This window comes from Plectrocnemia conspersa, unplaced genomic scaffold (assembly GCF_051122295.1).
Source record: "Plectrocnemia conspersa isolate PC_06_02 unplaced genomic scaffold, ASM5112229v1 ptg000013l, whole genome shotgun sequence".
In the NCBI taxonomy this organism is placed as follows: Eukaryota; Metazoa; Arthropoda; class Insecta; order Trichoptera; family Polycentropodidae; genus Plectrocnemia; species Plectrocnemia conspersa.
In genome coordinates this window covers 3,701,550-3,729,195 of record NW_028277177.1, presented here as the reverse complement: position 1 = coordinate 3,729,195, position 27,646 = coordinate 3,701,550, and the positions used below count along the sequence as shown (strand labels likewise).

Here is a 27,646-nt window from a genome sequence, read left to right as displayed (position 1 = left end):
TATATATATTTCAGGAACTGGGATTGACTATAACACAAGAACAGTTGGATGAGCTTGAGAAGAATATACACAATGTTGACTTTAAAGCTGCTGAAAAAGAGGAACGTGCTACTAGGCATGACGTCATGGCACACGTACACGTCCTGGCCACTCAGTGTCCTTTAGCTGCTCCGATCATCCATCTCGGAGCTACCTCTTGCTATGTTACGGATAATACAGACTTAATAACGATGAGGGACGGATTCGATATGATCCTTACCAGACTGTCAAGCGTTATTCATCATCTTGCCATATTCGCCGATAAGTACAAGTAAGTTATTTTAATGAAATAAGTTACCCAATACTAAATAAAACTTAATTGTTTTGTATTCATAGTTTCTTAATTTATTAACATATAACACATTTATTAGATAGCTTCACTATTTTGGCCAAGTTGTATGTAAAATAGAAAGGGCTTTAAATAATTTATGTTTCTGTAAAGATTTATCTTTGTTATGTACAGATTTATCTTTCTTATGTTACGAGAAGATCTATATATATAACCTTTTTATTTTAATCTATGCTTCTTAGTATATTATTTATTAATGTCTTCTAAACTTTTTTTCAGAGACATGCCAACTTTGGGTTTCACCCATTTGCAACCGGCTCAACTTACAACCGTCGGTAAACGTGCAACACTCTGGCTCCAAGATTTGTTAATGGATGAGCGCTCCATATCAAGAGCCCGCGCCGATTTATTGTTCCGAGGAGTTAAAGGAACGACCGGAACTCAAGCATCTTTCCTCCAACTCTTCGAAGGAGATTCAGAAAAAGTGAAGAAACTGGATCGCCGTGTTGCTGAGTTAGCCAACTTCAAAAAAAGCTACCCGGTTGTGGGTCAAACGTATTCGAGAAAAGTTGACGTACAATGTATTTCGACATTATCCAGTTTAGGATCTAGCGTCCATAAGATGTGCTCTGACATTCGTCTATTGGCTTCAAGAAAAGAGATGGAAGAACCGTTCGAGGCAACTCAAATTGGTTCCAGCGCCATGCCTTATAAGAGGAATCCGATGAGATCTGAAAGATGCTGCGCTTTATCCAGACATTTGATTACTCTATTCTCTAACGCTGCTAACACTCATGCCACTCAATGGCTAGAGAGGACTTTGGACGATTCTGCAATTCGTCGTATAACAATCGCCGAATCTTTCTTGACGGCTGATGCTTTGCTGTTAACGCTATTGAACGTTTGCACAGGTTTGATAGTGTATCCGAAGGTGATTGAACGTCACATTGCTCAAGAATTGCCTTTCATGTCCACTGAGAATATTATCATGGCTATGGTCAAAGCCGGTGGTGATAGGCAAGTGTGCCACGAAAAGATTCGAGTTCTTTCTCAAGAAGCGGCCGCTCAGGTGAAAAATCACGGGCAAGACAACGATCTGATTGAGCGAGTTAAGAACGATGCTTATTTCAAACCGATCATTGGAAGCTTGGATAAGATTTTAGATTCGTCTACTTTTATCGGAAGAGCGCCTGAACAAGTTCAAGAGTTTTTGAAAGACGAAGTCGAGCCGATTTTAGAAAAGTATCAAGACGCTATAAAGAACACTAAAGTTGTTGATCTGGCTGTATAAATTTTAAATAGATTTTGCACCAAATGTAAAAAAATATTTTGATAATAAATCTGTCCTAGCACTCATTAAATAAAATTATAATTTTTCGAATCATTAAAATCCATTAAATTCATCAAAAATATACATTGAATGTTAACATATGTTTATGATACTTACAGTGAATCTGTATTAACAGTGAAAATATATTTCGTTCATAGTAAGGAGTGGGGGGGGGGATCAGGGGATGAATTTGGCCTGAAAAATGCATGCCATTTAATGAAATACTATGAATCTTAATAAAATCGAAATATTAAAAAAAATCAACTACTGACTGGTCAACTATTGCTTCCCCCTGGAAAAAGACGAAATAACGTCCCTGAATTTAAACCAGAATTTTTCCCTCAAAAAAAAACAGTCTTGAATCTATCCCGAAAATATTATTTTAAATATGTCATTTAAGTGAAATCATATCGGAATACATTTTCACTGGTAGATATATATTTTTACCAGTGAAAATATAATTTATCTGGCATGTGCTAGTAAAATTATATGATTTCAACTTATCCATTATTAGCATGTGAGGTATAAATTATAAATGCATTTTTCAGTAAAGGTATTTTACTAGCGAAAATATATCATATCCTGCAAAAAATAAAATTATATCCTGTTCTATAATGGTATATAATTCACATGACAGTTGCGAAACGTCCATTTGCTGTTCAAACCCAAACCTAACTAATTATATTTTTAAACCTTTCATAAGGTCAAGTACAAAATACAAACTAAGGGAACTCATCTCTTAGGTGAAAATAAGTGGAAGAAGAAGTAAGTTGGATATTACACTATGTTTTACAAATATTATATTAAATATTACTATGGAATTTTGATATAAAAGTGTTGGACAAAGTATATTCAAACCGAATTTTGGTCAATAGGAGTGCACAAAAACAATTATCACTTCTCAGAAGTCAAAAATCCATCGAATCTAATGCCTTTGACATGGATCTTTGACTTCTGAGAAGGGACAATTGTTTTTTGTGTTCTCATATTGGTTTAGTTATGCTTCATTCGATAATGTTGTTATAAAAGTCTTAATAGGAACGCTAGGTAATCTAACGTTTCGATTTTATTGATTTTGACGGCCACTGACTGGCTAAATTTTGCACCCCCTTGGAAAAATCTGAAATAACGTCTCTGGCTACCTGTGAGAATACTCATACTTTAATATAAGGCGCGTACATTAGAGATACGAAGTTTGACAATAAAGCTTAATTGGTCCAAATATGCCCCTTTCTTATTCGTCCAAGCTTCTGTGAGAGATTGTACGTATCATTACTTCCTTAACCAGAGAAAAATTACTTACTTTAACACACGCTCACCTACATCAGCTCTATTTTTACTACTATTCTATTTTGAATCCAACTACCACAACTTTTTAGTTCCACAATCAGGTTTTAAAATAAACGCTAACATATTTTGATACAGTTTATTTTTTACGGTAATCACACAATATCGAGAATTATAAAATACTTAAACTAAATTCTTATACATATAAATAATTTACGCTTTTCTTTTCTTTTTAAAAAAATATATATAAATACCCTGACATTGACAAAATTTATTTTTCAATCGCATTTTAAAACAGATCTTGTATTTATAATGACTAATTATGGATATCGATTAACAATACGATGGCACTGTGACCAAAAGCAATCAATAAAATAAATAATGGTAACTAAACGATGATACAAATAATGAAATCTTAAAATCCTGACGGTAACAAAGTATTGCTCTCGCAAGCCGGTCCTTGACTCGGCCAGTTGCAAGCTCCCATGTTCGGATCGAAACTCAACTGCACGGGACAATTGAACATATGAAGAGTGAACTTCTTCTTGGTGCAGTCCCAACGGCAAGAATAGAATTTATTACAATGCTTCGGATGTCTAAACAGACCTACTCTTTGACAATCTATCGAGCCTTGAAGAGTTTCATCTCTGCCTCTCAAACCCCCCGGACCGTACCGATCGAATTCAACTTGTTTAATAGCTGCAAATTCAACTGGTGTTTCATATTTAGGAATCAAGACTGTTTCTATCGTCGGAGCTATAGTAACAGGTCTGACTTTGGTCCTGATTCTTAGAGGACGACCTCTATTTGGGTTTTCCGCACTTGAAACTATCTTGATTGTTTCGGTTGTTGAATACGAATCGTCTTCATTCACAACAATCGGTTGAAGACCAGATTTATAATCATAATCTAGCTCATCTGGTACTATTATCGGTTTAAATGTTGAAGAAACGACTGTTATCTTAGGCTTATTATAAACGATCGGCTTATCATCAGATTTATAAGTCCACTCTTCGTCATTGTCTCCATTGACTGGTACAGCATAATCGCCATCATATTCAACATCATACTCTGTTTCGCCTCCTTTATTTTGATTCGGTTCTCTAAGTCGCAATACGTTAGATCGACAGCTACAAACAGCTCCTAATTTACGTACCAAAAGTGGATTAAAATCGTTCACTTTAGTCACAACGGCGATCTTTGGTCTAGATTTTCTCACAATAGACGGCGGAGTAACTTCTATAATCTTCTGAGGAATAGATACATATTTGATCTGCTGAACCGGTAACACTTTTTGCCTATAAACACTTTCAGTGGAAGTGTAAATAATTGGTTCCACTAAACCGGCGTTCGGTCCTACAGTACTAAATCCGAGTAAATTAGACGGTCTTTCACTTGCAAATCGGACATCATAATCATGAGTTTGAATGGGTGTTATATCAACGTTTTTGTATCCGAATTCTGTAATTGGATTAACGTTCACACTCACCGGTGCCTCATACTTAATAGTCGTACTTTGATATGGTTTTTGAGTTACTCTCCTCAATGGCGGTAAGTAATCTGGTGCTTTATAAGTCGTCGTTACAGGAGCTTGTGTAGATTGATATGTTTTAATTGGAACATAAGTTTCCTGTAAGTTGTTAATTTGGATAGCAGAATAAGGAGGAGGAGTGTTTTGAATGGATTTTATAGGGACAGAATATGTATATTGTATTGGTTTTTGTGTAACTGGAGTTTCATATTTAATCGGTGTATATGTAGAAGGAACATGAGCAACATTCAGATTAACATATTGCTGCTTTGGTGCATTGTAAATGTAAGAATTCTCTCCCGGTTTGGATGATATATGGAATTGCTCAACTAAATTGCTCTTTTTGATATCATACACGGAATGTGTGAATGGAATTGGAGTAGAAACTTGAATATGTGGAACACTTTGAGCTTTTGGTAATTGATAATTGAAGGTTCTTTCGAAATGAATCGTTGCTGGAGTTGTAGGTTGAACGTATTTGATGCTTGTGTATTCTGGAACACTTTGTTCATAATAATTTGTATGAACTAAAGGTTGTTTATATTCTATTGAAGCATGCGTTGATGATATAATGGGTTTGACTGAGGAAGATACATAAGCAGGTTGACTTATGAATTGAGGTTCATGTTTGACATAGCTGTTTGAAACGGATGAAACCGAGTTAGCATAGTTAGCTTTATGACCTGTGTAAGCTGGAGTTGAGGAGGCATAAGCAGGTTTACTGACAATTTGAACTTGAGGCTCGTGTTTGATGTAGCTATTTGAAACATAAGAAGAGTCCGAGTTGGCATAGTTAGCTTTATGCCCGGAAGATTGCTGATAGTTGTAATTGATAGATGCAGGAGTTGAAGATGCATAAACAGGCTGACTAACAACATGGACTTGAGGCTCATGTTTGATATAGCTATTTGAAACATAGGAAGAATCTGAGTTGGCATAATTAGTTTCACGCCCTGAAGATTGATCATAATCATAATTTATTGACGCTGGAGTGGAAGATACATAAGTATGTTGAACTTGGGGCTCATGTTTGATATAGCTATTTGAAACTGAATTCACATAGTTAGATTTGTGTCCCGAAGATTGTTTATAATCATAGTTTATAGATGGAGTTGACGATACATAAGCCGGTTGGCTTACAACGTGCACTTGTGGTTCATGTTTTACATAGCTATTTGAAATTGAAGATGAAACTGAGTTGGCATAGTTAGATTTTTGCCCTGAAGATTGTTTATAATCATAGTTTATAGATGGAGTTGATGATACATATGTCGGTTGGCTTACAACGTGCACTTGCGGTTCATGTTTTACATAGCTATTTGAAATTGAAGAAGAAACTGAGTTGGCATAGTTAGCTTTTTGCCCTAAAGATTGTTTATAATCATAGTTTATAGATGCTGGAGTTGAAGATACATAACTATGTTGAACTTGGGGCTCATGCTTGATATAGCTATTTGAAACTGAATTTACATAGTTAGATTTGTGGCCCGAAGATTGCTCATAATTATAGTTTATAGATGCAGGAGTTGAAGATACATAAGCAGGTTGGCTTACAACATGCACTTGTGGTTCATGTTTGACGTAGCTATTTGAAATTGAAGATGAAACTGAGTTGGCATAGTTAGCTTTTTGCCCAGAAGATTGTTCGTAATCATAAGTTAAAGATGCTGGTGTTGAAGATACATAAGCAGGTTGGCTTACAACATGAACTTGAGGTTCATGTTTTACATAGCTGTTTGAAATTGAAGATGAAAGTGAATTAGTTTTATGGTCTAAAGATTGTTGATAGTTATAATTTATAGATGCAGGAGTTGAAGAAACATAAGCAGGTTGACTTACAACATGAACTTGTTGAGGTTCATGTTTGACATAGCTATTTGAAACTGAGTGGGCATAGTTAGCTTTTTGACCTGAAGATTGTTCGTAATCATAATTTATAGATGCTGGTGTTGAAGACACGTAAGCAGGTTGACTTACAACATGAACTTGAGGTTCATGTTTAACATAGCTGTTTGAAATTGAGGAAGAAACTGAGTTGGCATAGTTAGCTTTGTGGCCTGAATTATAATTTATGGAAGCTGGTGTTGAAGATACATAAGCCGGTTGACTTACAACATGAACTTGCTGAGGTTCATGTTTAACGTAAATATTTGAGTTAGCCTTATAGCCTGATGATTGTTCGTAATCATAATTTATAGATGCTGGAGTTGAAGATACATAAGTAGGTTCATGTTTGACATAGCTACTCGAGACTGAATTAGCATAGTTAGTTTTATGGCCTGATGATTGCTGATAGTTATAATTTATAGATGCTGGAGCTGGTTGATTTACGACATGAACTTGAGGTTCCTGTTTAATATAACTATTAGCATAATTTGCTTGATGAGAAGTGTCATAGTTGATGGGAGACGAAGTAGGTTGACTCACAACATACTTTTGAGGTTCATGTTTGACGTAACTGTTAGAAACAGAATGCGATACTGAATTAGCATAATTGGCATTATGCTGATTGTAATTTATTGAAGCTGGAGTTGAAGATACGTAAGTAGGTTGACTTACAACATGAACCTGAGGTTCATGTTTGATGTAGCTATTAGAAACTGAGTTGGCATAGTTAGCCTTATGAGAAGACTCATAGTTGATGGGAGATAAAGTGGAGGAAACATAAGTAGGTTGATTTACTACATATTTTTGGGGTTCATGTTTAATATAACTGTTTGAATATGAGTTAGCTTTTTGAGCATCGATGACTACTGATGGAATTTTGTATTCTGCATTAGGAGGTAAATATTCGGGAGCTTTATATACATAGCCACCATCTGTATTTGTTTGTTTAGCGTTGTTTTGATACACATATCCTGATTCGTGTTTATAAGGTTGTGCATTGAATGTAGGAGTAGTTGATTGATAATAAGCTGAATATGTGGGCTGCGGTACAAATGAGACGGTAGGAACTGGTGTAACATTCTTTGCGGGAATCAAAGGATTGCTATATACAGTCACGGGTGCTTTTTTATACACAATAGGTATTTGAGGCGTTGAGCTATGATATTCATGAGCGAACGGAGCTTGAGTAACTGCTACAACGCTCGGTTGATTTTTATAATTAGTTATTGACACGTGTGGTTGCTGTTCGTACCTAATATAAGGCTTAGGAGTCGAAGATACAGTTACAATTGGTTGTACATATGAAACGCTCTGCTTTTGCACCCCAAATACTTGTGATACTGAAGATTTTGGTGGAGATACTACATATTGTTGTGAAGTTGGATTTACGTATACCGCTTGATTATTTATTGGTGCAATCGTTGATTGAGATATATAAGCTTGCTTTCCACTATTATATCCATTTGCTGAATAATCTATTCGTTGATTGTAGTTGTTATTAGCTATGCCAAGATTTTGATTCGAATAAGCATAATTGTTCTTTCCTGTATGTCCATCATAACCGACGCCTTGATTTTGATAATATTGACCTCTTGATGAATCAGCATCTATCAAAGTCGTTTTTCCTACTAATCCTGAATTAATAGCTCCTGCAGTTAATGTATGAGCAACGCCCGATCCTGTAGCTCCTGAATAATGACCACTGTTGAAATTCGCTGAATTCAGATTATAATCTGAGCCTGTTTGATATGAACCTCCATATTGATCTTTATAATCGGAATTGCTCTCCGAATGTACATAAGGAGGCGATCCTGATTGGACATGTTTATATGGAACGTCCATGTGTCTGTATTCTCCTGAAGAATCATGATTGTAAGCTCCTGCGTATTCTTCTCTATAATCACCTGAATTATCAAGAACATAAGCGCCTGAATTGACATCAAGATTAATCTGTCCATTTGCGTAGTTGCCATTTAGAGAGTTTTTGACATTATATCCTGAATTATATTGATTACTAGACGCTCCATATCCTCCAGAAATTAATAATTTTCCAGAATCTTGACTAGAAACACTTCCAGCAGTATTCAGTCCGTGTAATGCCTCTCCTCCATGCAAATTCGAACTTTGCGATTCATAATAATTGCCAGCGTTCCCGTCGTATCCTTTATTTAATTCACCCTTGTAACCAGATTCATATCCTAAAATATACAATCAGTAATAATCACATACATAGATAAGTACTTTATAATATTAATAATTTATTACAACCTTGATGTGATCCATAGCCAGATTGTATTCCAACTAGATTAGTCGCAGAAGCTCCAGAAATTAAACTGTTGTGTCCTGCAGCGTTGACTGAATCAGCTGATGATCCGATGTATGCCGAAGATCCTAAATAAAAATAATGTTTTATGAAATATGTTTGATACCACTAAGATTTTACAGAACATTCTTAGACTAACCAAATTATTTTTAAATACACTTAAATAAGTAAGTCGATAATTGTTATAAAATATAGTTTAGAAAATGAAAGTTATATAAGAAAAACTTGACTATAATAACCTGTTAAAATTGAACCATGAGATCCATGACCATAAGCTGAAGCTTCATATTTTCCTAAGTTTCCACATCCGGGTACCAACCAGGGCCAGTCACAAATCAGCCGACTCGCATCGAATCCTAATCCGAACGGACAACGGAACTCGTAGGCAGAGAATGGTGATTTGCCATGATCCAGACAGGCAAAGAACCATCTGCAATTGCCAGGATCGGCATAATAACCTATAGCAAGTTGAATTAAGATGTTATGGTAAGGAATCATTTATGTATTTATAATGAGTTATAATTATTGTACCTGGTTTTTCAGGACATACGAATCTTGATTTGGGCACAGGTGCTATTTCAGAGCTTCCCGGACACGCCTGTCCATGAGATAAGCTTCCAGGCCATACGCAGACTTCCCATCTTGAATCGAAAGCTAATCCAGCAGGACAGTCAAACTCAAACACGGTGAACTCATCAGAGAGTTGATCAAACTTGACGCATCTGTAAAACCTGTTGCATGTCCTTGGATGTACGAAGTATCCTTGTCGTTGGCATTCAAATTCAGTTCTAGTGTCCTTGAATTATAATTGAATATATAAATATCAGTACATTCTAAATATATAATAAAATACATAGTAAAATATTATATAAATCAACCATAGATACATATACAATGTGTGATGCGTAAGCTAATTGATGGGAGTATTGGAAGCATAGTTTGTGTTTGACTGCTTAGTATTGACCACGCATTTTATCACGCTCGGTCATTTCATTATTTTAAATACTTTGGAGCAAAGAATTTGCATTAAAATTTGTGTTAAAAATGCAGTGAAGTCGGGGACGTCATATAGGGGGGGCAGGTAAAGACATTCCCCCCCCCCCCCTTTGAATTTGGCGAAACAAATGTATGTCATTTAATAAATACAATGAATCTTAATGAAATCAAGCAATATTAAAAAAAAATTTTTTTGCCCCCCCCCCCCCCCAATTATAAAACAATAATCATTTTTATTATTTTTGTTAGGTTAGGTTTGGGTTTGAACAGCAAATGGACGTTTCGCAACTGTCAAATTTAGTTTCATAGATATTTAAGAGCACCATATAATTTCACTTGCGCCTGATATAACCTGAGAATTTCTGGTTTAGAATCAGGGATGTCATTTATGCTTTTTTAATATTTCTATTTCTTTAAGATTCATAATATTTAATTAAATGACATACATTTTTCTGGCTAAACCTGCTTCTCCAAATGACGCATTCGCCGAATCATTAATAGGAATATTGCTGAAGAAGTTAATATTTCATATATTTTGGACATGACAGTATTAATCTAATACTAAAATCATTTTTATAAAATTAGACAGTAAGTTAATTTATATAGATCTACTGAATATATGTTTGTATGAATACATTTAGCCAAGTTTATTATCATTCATATTATTTCACTCGTTATAAACTGATCTGGTTATTTATATTATGCATGTTAAAAAAAACCTCTCTGATTGCGTGAATAACTCCGTCTGAATCCACAACTCTTGAGATTCTGTAGGGAGATAGTTGAACAGCATCCACATGGCGACTCGATAGTGGCACAGATAAAATCTCATTTTCAAGAGAGCTGAAACAAAAATTATATAATATATTAATCAATGCTGACATTGTATCGCTTAAGACTGATGTTACTCATTAGTACAAAACACACTACAAAGAATATTGAAATGATTTTAAATCCAAGCACTTTTTATAGATGCATGATTTAAGGTCAAAGCATCATTGTAATAGCTACAACGACCGTTAAAAAATTAGTATGAAAGAAATAGCTTTTTACAAAAAATAATATTATATAAATAATATTAAAAATATGTCACTGAACGAATCAAAAGTTTTAATTAATTTTTAGTAGCTTTAACGAATCTTTGATATAATCTCTACTGATCTTTCAATGGTTATTATGATATATTTTAATAAGCTATTTTTAAGATGTTAATAAATTATCAAAATTACCTTAAAACTGCTCCTCTTGGAGCTCTAGATTGACTTCCAAAAGCCTTGAGTATGCTTTGTAATAGACTAGGTCCACAATCTGTTTCGAAATCGTCGTCTATTGCGAAAATTCCCATTCCGGCTAATCCCCTGATGCGAGAATACTTTCCTTTGACGTCCAAAGAAGACGCGTCTTCAAAAGCGATCCACTTTGCATCTCTAAAACGAAAAACCAACAATATGTAAACTACAAAAAAAAAAAATATTCATATGATTAGATCTAACTTGAAAGCATAGGGTGCTGATAAATCTTGATCTCTTTCCAGCGTCCATTTTTCTCCATTGCTAAGCTCGGAGCACAACTCTTTCTGATTCAAAGCCATTGGTAGTTTTTCTGAAGCTGGACTTCCAGGCGTGCTTAAAGTTGTATTCTTCAACATGAACTTATAAGCTTTAGCTGGTGAATTTATAACGATTTTTGCTACAGGAACTCCTAAGCCAATCACTAAATCAACGACAGAATCCTAAAATATAAATAATTAATATTATACAACTCAAAAGCATGATATTAAAAAATATGCTCTTACCGTATTTAACATGTCCCATACTCCACTCAATCTGCTTGGATGGAATGTTTCATTCTCGACTTCACCCAAAGCTTGTGTTTCTAGAGTGAACATTGAGATGGATTTGGTCAGGCTTTTCAAGTCGTAGTATTTTGCTAAGAGTTCAGAATGAGCTGGCAATGACATGACCATCGCAGCTTCCGATCCGATGGCTGATCTGATGCTCTCGGTCGTTTTCAATATTTTCGTTCGGTTCAGAGCGCTGTGGGCCTCGAAGAATTCAACTCCATGGATGGTGGAAGATTTGATCAAATCGACCATATCCTGTAAATAAAAAAATATATATAAAAATTGACATACGAAATGTGATTTGTATTTATTTGACTCATATAAATTCGTGATTAATATAGCAATTAAATATATATGTACATTTTATTATAGAGTGGGCGAATCGCGTGGTATTTATGGTGCAGTTAACCCTTTTAGAGTAACGCCTACGTTTTAACTTTCTAAAAAAAGTGCACTTATGAATAATGATGTAATTTAATAAGCGCTATATTACACTAATGACATGTGGGCTATTATATTTTTTTAGCCACTGTGGCATAAAAATCAATTACGCCTTTTGGGGCTGTGGGTTGTACGAATTAACATATTATATTTATATGTATAAATATGTCATCAAAAAAATAGCATTAGAATGAACTATATTTTAAAATATAATACTTTTGTATATAAAAAAGAGTTTTAATCAAGGTTAAAAAAATCAATGAAATATTTATTATTTGATATGAATACAATTTTGTGTTTTTAACAAAGTTCTTAAATGAAATATGTATGTATTTAACAGTAAATGTGTATTATTTTAAAAATATATTTTAACTGACATTTTTGTAAAATTATATCTGAATACATTTTAACTGGTAAATAATATTTCTACTAATGAAAATATAATTTAACTGATGAAATACATATTTATTTTAACATATATATTTATTAATTTAATTTATAAAAATTAGTTTTGATTTTGTTTTATATAATAATATATTTTTGCCGCGACCATCATAAATCGTTGCGACAAAATTAATTGTAAGAGACATACTAAAATATTCTCATAAAATTGAATCACTAATTTCCTTTGTATTTTCTAATAACAATGTTATTTTTGATTGTTTTAAAAGTACTTGCATAAATGAAACTCGGATTATATATTCCATAGAACGACTAAGCATTACATAATTTTAAATTACTGTTATGCAGATACAGTCTAACAAGATCTTTCCCGAACTTAAAGGACTTCACTACACTTCGTTTCCGACTTGGAATAAATAAATGTACAGCTAGCCGAAATTAAATAAATTACGACTTGTTATTTTTATTTTTTTTAGATTAAATTAAGACCATCGTGGCCTAACAGGTTACCCCAATGCGCCACGATGGTCGAAAACAAATTTTAAATTTATAAAACAAAAAAAACGTATATATACATAAATAGAACAATACTTAAAAATAATAAACATAACAAAAAATTATAAAATATCAAAATTAAATGAGACAAACTGGATCAGCTCCTTGTAGCTAACATTAAACAGGTCAATATGTAATGCAAGCGTATTAAGGAGCCGTATGGCCACAGCTATAGGCGAGTCGGCAAGTGCGGATGTCCTAGCCCTAACTTCCATCAAAAGAGGTCTCGATCGTGATTCTCGAAAATGTTCCGGAACCCAAAACTGGAATTCCTCGAGAATAGCTGGATTGTCGACAGCACCTTTTAGTAGTTTGAAAAAATGCTTAGCGACATACAGCTTTCTGCGAGAATTCAGCGAATCATATCCCAACGCCCCTAAAAGAAAGGCGCTGGGATATAAGTACGGATAATAACCAAATGTCCTTTTGTAAAGGTATCTTAAATACCTTTTTTGAATTTTTTCCACTAAAAGGGAATATTTGGCTATTCGGGGATTCCAAATTATAGATCCCGATTCAAGAATGCTACGAACTAAGGTGTCATAGAGGATGCGAATAACTGACGGATCGTCAAAGTGAAAGGCATTCCTCATAACAAAGCCGAGCATCTTGGAAGATTTATCACAGAACCTCCATTTGCTCTCGAAAGTGATTCCGAGATCTTTAATGGAAGTTTCTCTAGTCAAAATGTTACCACCGAGATGGTAGAAATAAGCTGATGGCGAACGGGATCGAGAAAATGACACAGTATGGCACTTTCCGACACTAAAGGGCAGACGGTTAACGGAAGCCCATCTCCACAGAGAGTCTAAATCACTCTGTAGAGAGAAGGAGTCCGCAACAGATCGAATGCATTTATATAATTTTAAATCATCTGCGTACAGAAGAAAACTTGAATTTTTAATTGCTGTATTTATGTCATTAATAAATAACACAAAAAGCAGAGGTCCCAGATTGGATCCTTGAGGAACCCCGAAGGGATAAAATATTCCTTTGACAATCGGCCACCATAGGTTACAAACTGTCTACGATTGCTTAAGTAACTCGAAAATAACCGAGTTAAATTATCTGAGCAACCGAGGTTCGACAATTTTTTTAATAATAACGTATGACAAACTTTGTCAAAGGCTTTCTCAAAATCTGTATACACGACGTCTACTTGAATTCCGGCATCGAGAGAAGTTGTCACCGTTTTGGTGAACGACAGAAGATTAGTAACAGTGGAACGGGCAGGACGAAACCCGTGCTGTTGGTCTAATAAAACTTGCTGAAAGTGATTGTAAAGATATTTATGAATAATTATTTCAAACAATTTAGCAGGAGCTGACAACACTGCTACTGGTCTATAATTCTTTATATATAATTTGTCACCCTTTTTATGAATAGGGGTGACTTTTGTGCATTTCCATAGATCAGGAAATGATGATGTTTTGAGAATCAGATCATAAATACATTTTAGAGGAGCAGCGAGACTTACTTCGCAACCCTTCAAAATAAAATCGGGAATTAAATCATATATATTATATTTTATTAGTTACGCAACTCTTGCTAAATTCAATTGCGTATTATTATCCAAGCATAATTGCCGTCTAAAACGTCATTATTATGAACCCGAGAAAGTAGTAGCTTTCACATCGACATCCCGTCCAACTATGTAGTCGCCTGAATCCCAAGAGTTCAACCCGAATTTCGACGCGACTTGGAGACTACATACTATGACGAGAAATGACAGGTATGTATATTTATTATTGCACAAATTGTACTGCTGGTTAAAAAAACATTTGTAAAATTTGTTACAATGACTTGCTAAAAATCTATAATTAATATATTTTTACAAAAAAATAAAATTTTAAAATAGATCAAGTACTTTAAAACATAAATTAAAATATTATATTATGAATCAAAAGCAGATATGGGCTTTACACCAGATTGTAAAAAGAGAACAAAATCAACTCTGATTTCACAATCGGCAATTAAACGGTTAAAAATACAGCAGACATGTTCTCGTATGTCTTATATGTGAAACGTCGCTCTTTGATGAGCTTTAATCGGTCCACCTGACCAGACGTCCTTGCAATACATTCTCGACGATTTCTCACATTAAAAAAGTACGTGTGTCCATTTAGACATTCTTGCTAAAAAGGATGAACCAGAAAAAAACTATCGAACTCATCTGCCTTGCCCTAGAAGACGGATTAATCACGTACTCATGCGCCATAACTGTTCATATAAATAATTCTAATGGGTTGAATACTGCTTCTTTATAAATATATCGCCAATTAATCTTCTGATGATCTATACAATATGTAATTGAATTAATCATTGATCAAAAGAAGTGTCCAACCTCAATTTGATCATAGTCCTTCAGAAAAATAGGAAGGTTTTGATTTAAATTAACCGACGTGTTGTTGAATCAAATCGAAAGGTTCGAAGGCGTATAATGCTTCAAAGGAGTGTCCAACCTCAATTCGATCAGAGTCCTTTAGATAAATCGCATGACAAAGGTTTTGAATGAATTATTCATATAGTGGCATATGCGTGCCCTTTTAGATAAAAAATATTATAATATATATGCGTTTTAGACGGCAATTATGCTTGGATAATAATACACAATTGGATTTATCAAGAGTTGCGTAACCAACAAAATATTTAACGTGTCGTAATTTATTCATTAATCGATTTTATTATAATTGATTGAGGTATTGAGAAGAAGAAGAAAAAACTGTAGAAAGTTGTGCAATGATTTTAGAATGCGTTACTTGCGTCGCCAATTGAAGAATTTCGATTGCGAAACTGTATGAGACAAATCCCTTCAATTTATTTTTGTGAAATAATTTATGTCAATAAGTATAGTGTTAGTTTATTTTGAAAGAACAAATGAAACAATTTAACAATCATATTTAAGATAAAATTATCTACTTGAAAGGGAAATTTCAAATTTGTGTGAATCTTAAAGATCGGTGATATAAATAAAATCTTTACTGTTTAACATTTACAAAACATTCATAATATTCTTGATATTGTTTTTATATGTCACGAATATAAAAGAGTACATAAAAGCTAATTCTTACTAAAGAAACTGATATTGTCTCTGTAATAGTGCATTTTAAAATATTATAATAAGGAAGAACGAAAAAATACAAAATATGTTAACAAAATTTCTACACAATGGCAAAGAAAAATACTGCAGTAGAATAACATTTTTAGTTTTACTATATGTATATAAATAGAACGAAAATAATAATAATCAGAATCATTAAAAGCTAAATTAAAAAGTAGCTTATTTTATGATTAAATTTAATTTAAAGTTTACAATTAGTATTGTTTTATAAAACTTGTTATTAATAATGTACTTTAAATAATAAAGTAAAATTTCCGGCAAAAAAATAATTAACTAAGTGAATTTATATTATGTTTATTAATTTATAATAAATATATATTTTTTGCCATAATGATAAGATGAAATTACTTTTCAGTTTAAAATAAAATGTATTTTAAGTTTTTTTTAGATATCATTTTTGTATGTATAAAATAAATAAAAATTATTTTTATAATTGTTTTTTAATATAATATGACATTTAATATATATTGATTTAGTTTTGTGCTACACGTTAGAATTATGATTTTTTTAATATTTTACTTTAAAAACTTGTAGTAAAATAATATTATATTATATTATTAATTGTACAAAATTATCAACATTTCTACAAAAAAATATATAAATAAATTATCAAGTATAATACTGTACATTTATTATTTGCTAAAATTCAATATTACATATAATGTAATATTGAATTATAGCAAATACATTAAAATAATGAAGCGCTTATTCAAATAGATATTATGTATTATCCTAAATATGATTAATTAAAAAATCTATTTTATTAAATATAGTTAGTTTTAGAGCTTTTATTAGGTTAGGTTTGGGTTTGAACAGCAAATGGACGTTTCGCAACTGTCAAATTGAGCTTCATATACATTTTAGAGCAGCATATTAGCGCCTATCGATTAAATTATACTTTGCCTAGTAGAAATATATATCTACTGGTGAAAATGTATTTGGACTCTACTAGTGAAAATATACTACCTTTACAAAAAATAGCACATTTATACATTGAATTTAAATAAATAATGATACATACATCTTAAACTGTAGTTTAGTTCAGATTCATTATTTGAGGTCACAGACACGGGTCCCTCAAAGAGAACGGGCCCCGGGAATTCGGCAGGCCTGCTTCTTAGCAACTATAAAAAGTGCTTTATTGAGTAGACATTGTATCTTAGCGCTCTTAGCAAAAATGCATTAGGATACAAATACGGATACGAACTGTATTTACTTTTATAGAAAAAAAAAACAAAAAATCTTTGAATTATTTTAAAAAAAAAAACAACTTTACTTCACTTGGATTACAGACAATGCAACCATATAGGACGCTACGAACTAGCGTATTGTACAGAATGCCAATAAATGACACGCGCTCCGCATATCGAATCCAAGCATCTTCAACGCCCCATCGCACACTTGATGTGCATAAAAAATTTCCACCCTGATTAAATGACACTTCATCGGCAGAAGTATTTATGCTTAAAACGCATCCGCCTAAAATATAATAAAATTCGGTCGCGCAAGTAGATCTGGAAAATATGAAAACGTGACAATTGGCGATGCTGAATCAATCAAGCACCTCACAGTCTTTCTATAAAAAGAGTGTTCAGGTCATCAGCATAATATAATTATATTGTTAGTTCGCAATTGCCATATCCATGTCTTCGATTAAAAGAAGAAAGAACAAATGAGCTAATTTTGCTCCCTGCGGTACTCCAAAATGAGCGAAATAGTCATCAGAGCGACAAGTATATTAACGGCGACCATAACAAGACCTTTCGAAAAACCGAAATTGCTTAACTTCTGAATAAAATAAACACTCAAACTAAAGACTATATTTTTCAAATTTTTCGCACATATTCGTTGCGGATCGTGACAAAGGTTTTATTAGTAAATGATTCGCAGAATTTTAAATTTGTTAAAAATTCACAATGCGCACGAGGCGTCATTCATGCATAGGTACATGTGTGCTGCTGAATTATTGCCAAAGACAAGCATGCCTGACTTGTGTCACGAAAATTGAGTCACTCTTGGAGAGACGGATATGTAGTCAAAAATAGGTCGCAGTCTGCGTCTACTAAAACGCACACGGTCAAAGCCTTTAGGCTAAACTTCTAAGTAATGAACGCAGCATGAGCAATTATGCTTCACTTATGTAAAGTGTTGTGTGGTGTAAATTAATTGAAAAATGTTTACATTTAATCATGCGTGTTTGTATCTATGAGTCTGCGACCTAAATTTAATGGTTTATATGTGTAGCAAATCTTACAAACCTTGTATTTAAAATAACTATAAAAGTCTAGACTCTAGAAAGTCACCTATATATTGAAATATATATATACATGTATCATTATTTACAATTAAAATTATTATATAAATTTTAATAAAATGTGCTTTAGAGTAAGAGTTTTTTTAATAAAATTTTAATAAAAGCTTTTAAAACTGCTCTGCTTTGTATTTTGCGATGTACACTGCTTACTGTGCACTCTAAAAACACTGTATACCTCACAGTTAAATAAAAATATAAAAGCAAAATAGCTAAACGAGCTTTAAACTACAAAAACAGCCCATTTTATTTACTAAAAATATTTTTTATCACGATATTTATTCATTTCAAATCTTGCGTTGGAATATAACAGGCGATTGCCCAATGCGTTATAATGTGATTAAAACAAAGTCTGTAAATCATGACATATATTTATTAATAGATGTGGCTATAGACGACCTTGCTCAATTTTATTTAAAAATATAATCATGATATTTATTCATGCGCTTAGGAATGTCTAAGATAACCTAGTCTTGATGATAAATCAGAATTATAATTACATAATATCTTAGAAGCAATATAGACTTCAAAACACAAGGGCTCATATATGAATCGAACTCAGGTTTTACAATTATTAATCCCTGATTCTACCACTGGTCTATTGTGCAGGTTATGGTCAATTATTGAATAGTTGTGCTATAAAAAATAAATATGTTGACAGCGAAAATTTCATCGTATCATACCGATGCTTTTTTTATAAAAATATATTAATAAAAATATATATCTCTATTACCACAACATTATGGTCTTACATCGTATAAACATTGTACGTATCTTTAAATTTTTAAAAGATCGCAAACAAATTCATACTTTGAAAGTTACGCTTTCACTAAGGGACGTACTGGAGGTTGAGCTTAACAATGACGCGATTGTTTCTAAATTAGCCATCTCTCCAATTTGTAAAATTTTTATTAAAGTACCAATATAAAGAACGTACTCTTCCACCCATATTATATAAGCGTTGACCGGATTATTGTGCAAACGAAAATTCCACACAGCAAAAATACTTTGTATATGGATTGTTTGGTTGTCAAATATATTTTATTTTTGATTGTAATTATAAGAAATGTAATGTGACTTACTAATATAATTGTAAAATATTTTTAAAACGTACGTGTTTTCAACATTAAAACCAATAAAAATAATGCAAATAAAAAATCCTTCCCTGCGCGATCTAAAAAAAAACTCCTGATAATGCTGGGACAATCTTCGGCGAAACATATACTCATTCAAAAACAAGATAAACGCGAAAAAACACATAAATAATTTTTTTTAAATATATATATATTTTTTTTAAATATAAATATATATATATATATATATATATATATATCTTTTTTTTTTAAATCTCGAGATTTATCGCAATTTTTGCTTACTCGTATTCTATATTTCGGCCGTGATTTTCCGGCCATGATCACGAATTATTTGCAAAAAGAGTTCGTGAACATGGCCGGAAAATCACAGCCGAAATATAGAATACAAGTAAGCAATAATCGCGATGAATCCCGAGATTTCAAATATATACATCATTTTCATTAGGAACCAGAGACTTTAGGTCTTTGCTTTCTAATGACTCAATTTTTATAAAACAATGGTAATTAATCAAAACTTAAGAGAAAAAATATCAGAAATTAATACTGAATTTTTTAGATTTTGGGCAACTATTATGAGTCAGAACCTATTTTTTATGGATGTCTTGAGTAATTTGATTTGTTAAATATTTTTTAAGCAATACTTTAAGAGTCTAGATTTAATATAAAATAATAATAATTTAAGTTATATACAAACGTATTTCTGATATACATCAATCTAGCATATAAGTTAATATATAATACTAACCAATAAACTCAACTATTTGATTCAACAGCCTCATTAAATAGCATGACAATAATATTAATAACAATAAGAGCTATTTCAAAATATTTCGCTTACCACTTAAAATAAAAATGCATATGACGTTTCGCCTTACTTGTCGCAACCATGTTCACAGTTTATGTATTTACACGGCTGCAATTATAGATTTGTTTCATTCGCAGATGATTCGCATATCATTGAAAACGCTCTATAATGATATTAATTTAATGGCTTAATCTAGCGCGAAGGTCGCATTTTCAAAATGCGTCACCTCATTTAGTATATATATATATATATATAGGTATGTATTGCGACAACGGCGTCTACACATGTTGCATGTTGCAGATCCATATCTAACCTAACAGCGATTCTTCAGTTAATGGACAGGTACACCTTCGCCCACGGCTAAAAATTTTCACGACCGCGGAACGAGGGCATCAACGCCTCATAATGAGTAAAACACAGAGTACTTACGGAACATTTGCATAATGAGTACAATGAAAATCGGAAAATGAGTCACGATACAATTGTAAAATTATGCGGATGAAAAAATCAATTGTTCATTCATGGTCGAAATATTTGGTGTATGGGATGTTATAATGAAGTTGTAACTAAACCACAATACTATAATTATATGCTATGTATAAGTAGCTAATTTGTGACCTTATGAAATAAATGAGAATACCTATACCAAAATGAAACATAATTATTTGTATGTATGTTTTCTTTTAGATGTATGTTGAGCTTCATGGGTAAGAGAAGGAATACTAAGTTTTTCTCAGGATCCTATAGTGCAACTGAGCAAGTTTTGGAACGAAAGCCATTCAATATAAATGCATAAATGAAGGCTAGAATGTTCATATGTTTTGAGCAGTCTTAAATTGTAACCCGGGCCCTGGGAAAATAATGATTCCGGGCCTCTTGACAAAAATGTCATTTTATATATTTTTTAACATCGTAATACAATTTCTTAAATAAATAATAATAGGTACGAGCTAACCCTTTCTATGCTACAAATAAATATAAAAATTAGCCACCGTTGCGACATATTTTCTGAAATAAAATTTTATGCGAAATATTTTAATTCGGCATTAAAAATTATTATCAGGCAAATATTATGAATTTAAAATATCCATATTAAATTATTATTTTTAAAATGAGCATTTCACAAAAGATGTACTACGTACCCAAGCTCACATTTATAAGCACATGTGCGTGTTGCAAAAATTTTTAATAAAAAAAATATATAAAATTAAACATATAAATAAAATATTTAATACAATAGTCCTTACAGTGTTTTTAAGTCATACAAGGGCATAACTCGTCGTTTGGCAACAAAAAAAGTGTGAACCGATGCGTTATCGTGGTGCAAAATTTAATAATATATTTTACCCACGATTTTAGACGATTTGGAGGGCTTATGAATAGATTTCCTATATGTTTATGCTATCTATAAGAAAAAAACAAGCCGGTTACAAAATCAGTACGATAAAGCACGTTAATACTCATTTTGTAAATATTTTTTACTTTTATTATGAATACGATTCTTTTAAAACTATATTGGAATAATCAAAAAAAATAAACTATAATGGATTTTTATAGCATTAGTGAAAATAAAAAAAATTTAACAAATAATAAATCCTTGGATTCTCAAAATATTGTCGGGACAACTCGTGATAGTTTCAACGAAATATGCTTTAAAGACTAGCTAAAGCTAAATATTACACTAATAGCTTTTTTGGGACATTTTTAAAAACATTTTTTCGGTGTTATTATTTTACAAACAATTTCGTGTTAAGCGGATATCCATTAAACGGTTTTAAAGCACTTGCAAAAAAGACTCGGACAAATGATACAGTCGGTGCCGTATACAAATGAATGCGTTGCACGTTCCTTAGAAATTATATAATAACCAATACAACTGATTTTTTAATCAAGACAATAACAAATAATCTTTTAGACTTTAGCCAATTAATAAACCCGCCGTACTAAACCCACTTAAGTCAGAATTTTACTTGGAATAGACTAGAGTTTTGCTACTTTTCAACAAGCGGAGCTACACCAAATATCAACCGATACAATATTTTTCAGACAAGGTCCAGTTAGGCAGTCACTGGAACACCATAAGTTTTAACCGATCTTTTAGACGACTTGAAGACGCAAACTGTGTGAAATTAAAGATACAAGAAATATAGTATCTTATATTTCACACATTGACAATTAATACTAGTAGAACGAGAAAAAAATGTGATTTAAACAATGCGTAGCGACAACCAAGACAGGTAGAAAGCACTTATTTAAAATGCACATTGACCGTGTGAAAAGAACGCGTTAAAAGCGCAATAAACAAAAATGGTATTAGTAAATACATTAACAAAGACCGTACAGTGCCTTTTCAAATACAAAATTATGTATTGTAATAATACATTGACAATGGATGTGGACTGCTGAATTTTTATGTTTTAGTAAAAACGATTCGTATAAGAAAGATAATGAAAATAATTAACTCGAGACGATCTAGAGCAAATTAACCTATATTTTGTTATATGGCATACCATTCACTTCCATTCGAAATCAACTGACAGGAAGCTTAACCCTTTGAGGAGGATCGCCGTACATGTACGGCGGTCAATCTTTCACTGTTTTGAAGTACTACAGATATATGTATATTTACATATATAACAGAAGAAATAATAAAAAAATATTTAAAACCCCTGTATTGATATAATTTTTTTTTACAAAAGCCGAATAATATATAATAATTAACGAAAATTATACTAGAAAAGTGTTAAAATAAATTACTGAAACATAATAAAGCAATAAAACATTAATTTACTATAAATGCAAAAGAAATAAACAACAACAAAAATAATTATAGAAAATATGTAAAATAACTCACTCCCAGGTGTACACTTGGTACAAATAAATTAACTCAATCAATATATTTTACGAGTTACTCCCGACTTGAAACACACGAGTACGTCAAGCATATGCCAAGAAAGCAGCCGCTTCCCTCTTCACGTGTACTAGAAACCAGTGTTTAACCCGAACAAGTATATCACGACTTTGCCTTATTTAAAAATACAGTACATATAATTATAATAATTATTATTTAAAATATTAACTTAAAATACATTTTTTCTAGAGCATTTTTAGAACAAAGAAATTAACCACAAGCGTTTCACGGAACTAGTCTATTATCATAATAACAATGTGAGTTTACGTTCATGAAAAAAAATGATTGACAGTAAACGGTCGTCATTTTAGGTGAATCGATTAATGAGTAAAGAAAAGCAAAGAAAAAAGTTTAAAGAAAGTAACAGCGTTCAAATGAAAGGGAAGTATTGTTTAAACGAAAGTGGAAGGACATACGTAAGTAGAATGTTTTTATGAAATAATATTTAATAAATTCTATTGAATTCAGATTGTAATAATTTATTTAGAACCGCAACTTGTGGGTGTTCGATTGTTATATTGTATGGATAGACATAACATAACATGTTATATCCATTTTGGTATGACATTCGTTTTATGTAATATTTTGCTATGATATATAACCAGTGATAAGTCAATTATGTACATTTTTTAGATTACAAAAAATGATTCATATTGAATTAAGTATTCTTTAAACATCAAATTAAATTAATTTAAAATCAAGATTGATAAACTTGCGATAAGCAAACCTTTTACTTTAAGCTACCATTATCTTATATTGTTTTATGAAAAATCGATAGTCACGGTCTCTTCGTGATTATATCTCAAGCACTTTACATTCCCCAATAGAAAGTTGCAATCTAACTATCCAAAACTTGTCAATAACGTCAGTCTCATACATAATACACATCCGATAATAAATAATCAACATTCGCAACAATCTAGAGCGATTCACCGACCGAAAAAAAGTGCAACTCTCCAACAATACAGGTTATTTTAAAGATTGCGTCACGCTCGTGAAAGTGAGCTTTTTGGTAGTGATACACATTTTTTTAACAACTTCTCTTTTTTATGACAAAACATTAACACGCACGTATGTCTTGGATACATATATTATAAATTAAAAAAAACACATGGGTGTGACTGCCAGTTAATTAGGATATAGGTACCTACGTGACGCAATTAAAGCTCTCGGTGTGACAACTTGATTGACCTACAAAAAAGTAATATTAAACGATCGCGTAAAAAATAATTCTTATGGAATTGTTTTGATCGAATTCCTTAAAGTGAATCTAAAAGACCTCGGGGCGCGTGTGGCGTGCCTTACGTTGGGCTATGTGTAAACGCGCCTTTATATTCGTTGCATAATATAGCATTTCCTTGTAAACGATCATATATGATGAAAAGTCTGGAGTGCATTATTATGTGTTTAAAATTAATATTATATCGTTTGATCGTACGTAATGTGTGATGTTATGTAACTAATATGGTAGTCAATAGATTGGTGTGTGGTAAAATTAATAACGTAATTTTCTATAATATGTATCATTGTATGTGGTCAATTATCGCATTCTTTTCACTTCTTGATTAATTCACTAACATCCTATCCGTTGATAAATCTACGTTTTTTTTAAAACAAAACATGGATATTACAGCACATTATCTATAAAAAATATACGTGCTAAAAACATAGAAGTCGTGAGAAATCAATAATTATCTTTAAAGAATAATATAACATTTTAAAGAATCAGCTAATTTTAATAATATAATTCAGTTAATTAAATCTATCTAAGAGCTTGGTATTTGGTTTAATCCCGTAATATAACAGAAAAAATATCTATGTAAAATTATATCTTTTTCTAAAGCAGTATTAGATTGAAAAACTTTTTGTTAAATTGAAATTAAAGGAAAACAATGATTTTTTAAGTAATAAAACTATACTTGTAAAAGTTTTTAACTGTCTTATATGACTTTAAAATTTGATTTATATGACTTCTTTTTCTAGCTTATAAGTCAGACCACATAAATAATATTTTTTTTAAGTATTTGATAACTTTAAATAGCTAAGATCAATCGTAAAATTTTAATCAATTAAAACTGTGTTTAATTGTGTTTAAAACATATCAGTATGATATATAAATAATAACATAATTAATTTAAAAAATGTATAATAATAGATAACATTGAATAACGTTATTTATTCATAATGTATCATATATGTACATATATAAGAATATATACATTTTTAATTACTATATAAATTAATAAAAAAAAAATTAATATAATATGTTGTGAAAATACATTTTTTATAATACTGAATTTATTTAACTTGTCACTTATAATAAAAAAATATTATTGAAAAATCGGTATTATTTTAAGAAAAAAATGGGCAAATAAAATTTTAAATACAAAAAAATTTAAAATCGGTATTTTAAATATAATAAAATTTAATGTATATATTAAGCACACATTTTCATGTAACACTAATTAAGTTAGTCGCAAGAGAAATAATAGATAGATATAAAAAATATTTATTGTTTATAACTAATATTTTACTACACGACTTATATAACATAAGCATTTAATGTTTTTTTCAATTTTATATGTTAAAGTAATTAAATAATTAAAATTAGTATCAATATCAATATTGATAGTTAATCTATACTTGATAAAATACTATGTATTTGTTTTAATAAAATACAACAATATTTTATTCGCACAAGATTTTTAACAGTGTATTTTATAAAATAATTTTTACAATACTTTTGAGCAGTTAATGAATACTTAGGATTTAATAAATACTTTTTTAAATTCATTTTTGTATTATCAACATTATAATAACATATAAATACTGATTAGGTAAAGTACTTAAAATATGTCGTATTAAATAACAAAAATTATTTACTGTAGGAGACACTACATAAGAAAATAATGTATCTTTTATAAAATACAACAATATTAAACTCACACTAAATTTTTAACAATTTAAATTAATATAATTATATTTTGCATTTCATAAATATATTTTCTAGCAACTTTTTATGCAAATTATTATATATAATTATAAAAATTTAATTTTAATTAATATTGATAATACTACTATGCATAATTACAAACTATCTGATAATATAAAATACAGCAATATTTTTAATAGTGTTTTATAAATTTAATTTTGTTTATTATTTCAAGCAACTATTTAGAATTATATATATATATATATATATATATATATATATATATATATATATATATATATATATATATATATATATATATATATATATATATATATATATATATATATATATATATATATATATATATATATATATATATATATATATATATATATATATATATATATATATATATATATATATATATATATATATATATATATATATATATAAATATATATTTATTATATTAAATAATTAAAAAGTGTATAACTTATTATCAATATTATTTTTAACAATTAAATATTACAAATTCAAGTCCCTAAAATATATCGTACAAAATAAAAATATTTTTGGCAACTCTGAATTAATTTGATTTAAATTCTATGTTTATTTTTAATAAAATACAACAATATTATATTTATACAAAATTTAATTTAAATTTTTTATCAGTTCATAATATTATTAGATTAATTTAATGTAAGTTAATACTATTAGTAGTATTTATAATAACATATTATCTGAAATTATGAAATACAACAATATTATACTCACATAAGATTTTTATTAATTTAATTGTATTTAATATTTTCGAGTGAAACCTCAAAAACCGTTATATTCTACAAGAACGAACAAAAAATTATTAAAATATTTTTTTCACTCTATTTTGCAATTTTTTACGATTTATTTTAACGACGCTATAGTTTGTAAATTTTAATAGCTGTTTTAAAACAAGATACCGAATCAAACTTGATAACAAACTAAATCAAGATACTTAAAAAGTACATAAATGCCAAAATATATGTGGAAATAAAAAAATAATTTAATGGTTAGATCTATTATATATATAGAGAAACATACTGTATGCTTGTACAAAAAACAACATTATTATGCTCACCAAGAATTTTTGTAAATATTTTTTATAAAATGAATTATTGTAGCAATATTTTTATGTAATTCATAAATATTTAGGATTATTAATATAAATACATTTTATTAAATTAGTACTTGAATTTTTTTTTAAATATAGATAGCAGATCTATTTAAAATAACTTACTGAGTAATTTTATGAAATACAACAATATTACAACAAGTAAAATAAATCGTAATAATACCTTATTGATTTAAAATAAAATAAATTTTAAAAATCTAATACAAAGTATATAAAAAAAAACTAATAAATAGTCTTAATATGAAATGATTTATAAATTATAATAAGCATCTAGATTCGTGAATGAAAATATAAATATATATGCATATATATAAAATTAAAAAATCTATTGTATATGTAATATAAAAAAATATTTTTGAGCACTATATAAATATT

General features: G+C 30.5%; 2 protein-coding genes across 3 annotated transcripts in view; one reads left to right on the top strand and one right to left on the bottom strand.

The window, feature by feature from the left end:
* Positions 1-1,694, top strand: part of Adsl (adenylosuccinate lyase) — a 45,333-nt gene extending 43,639 nt beyond the window's left edge. The window contains exons 2-3 of the mRNA XM_088202917.1: positions 15-310; positions 608-1,694. Coding sequence (XP_088059043.1) covers positions 15-310; positions 608-1,619 — 1,308 coding nt within the window. The 3' untranslated portion in view covers positions 1,620-1,694. The remainder of the gene's footprint in view (positions 1-14; positions 311-607) is intronic.
* Positions 1,695-3,070: 1,376 nt separating this feature from the next.
* LOC148227061 (uncharacterized) overlaps positions 3,071-27,646 on the bottom strand; it is a 46,248-nt gene continuing 21,672 nt past the window's right edge. For both annotated transcript variants that reach the window (XM_088202472.1, XM_088202471.1), the window contains 8 exons: positions 11,478-11,780; positions 11,176-11,414; positions 10,912-11,109; positions 10,402-10,525; positions 9,218-9,482; positions 8,926-9,144; positions 8,632-8,754; positions 3,071-8,561 (listed from right to left, as the gene is read on the bottom strand). In XM_088202472.1, coding sequence (XP_088058598.1) covers positions 3,361-8,561; positions 8,632-8,754; positions 8,926-9,144; positions 9,218-9,482; positions 10,402-10,525; positions 10,912-11,109; positions 11,176-11,414; positions 11,478-11,777 — 6,669 coding nt within the window. In that variant the 5' untranslated portion in view covers positions 11,778-11,780 and the 3' untranslated portion in view covers positions 3,071-3,360. The remainder of the gene's footprint in view (positions 8,562-8,631; positions 8,755-8,925; positions 9,145-9,217; positions 9,483-10,401; positions 10,526-10,911; positions 11,110-11,175; positions 11,415-11,477; positions 11,781-27,646) is intronic.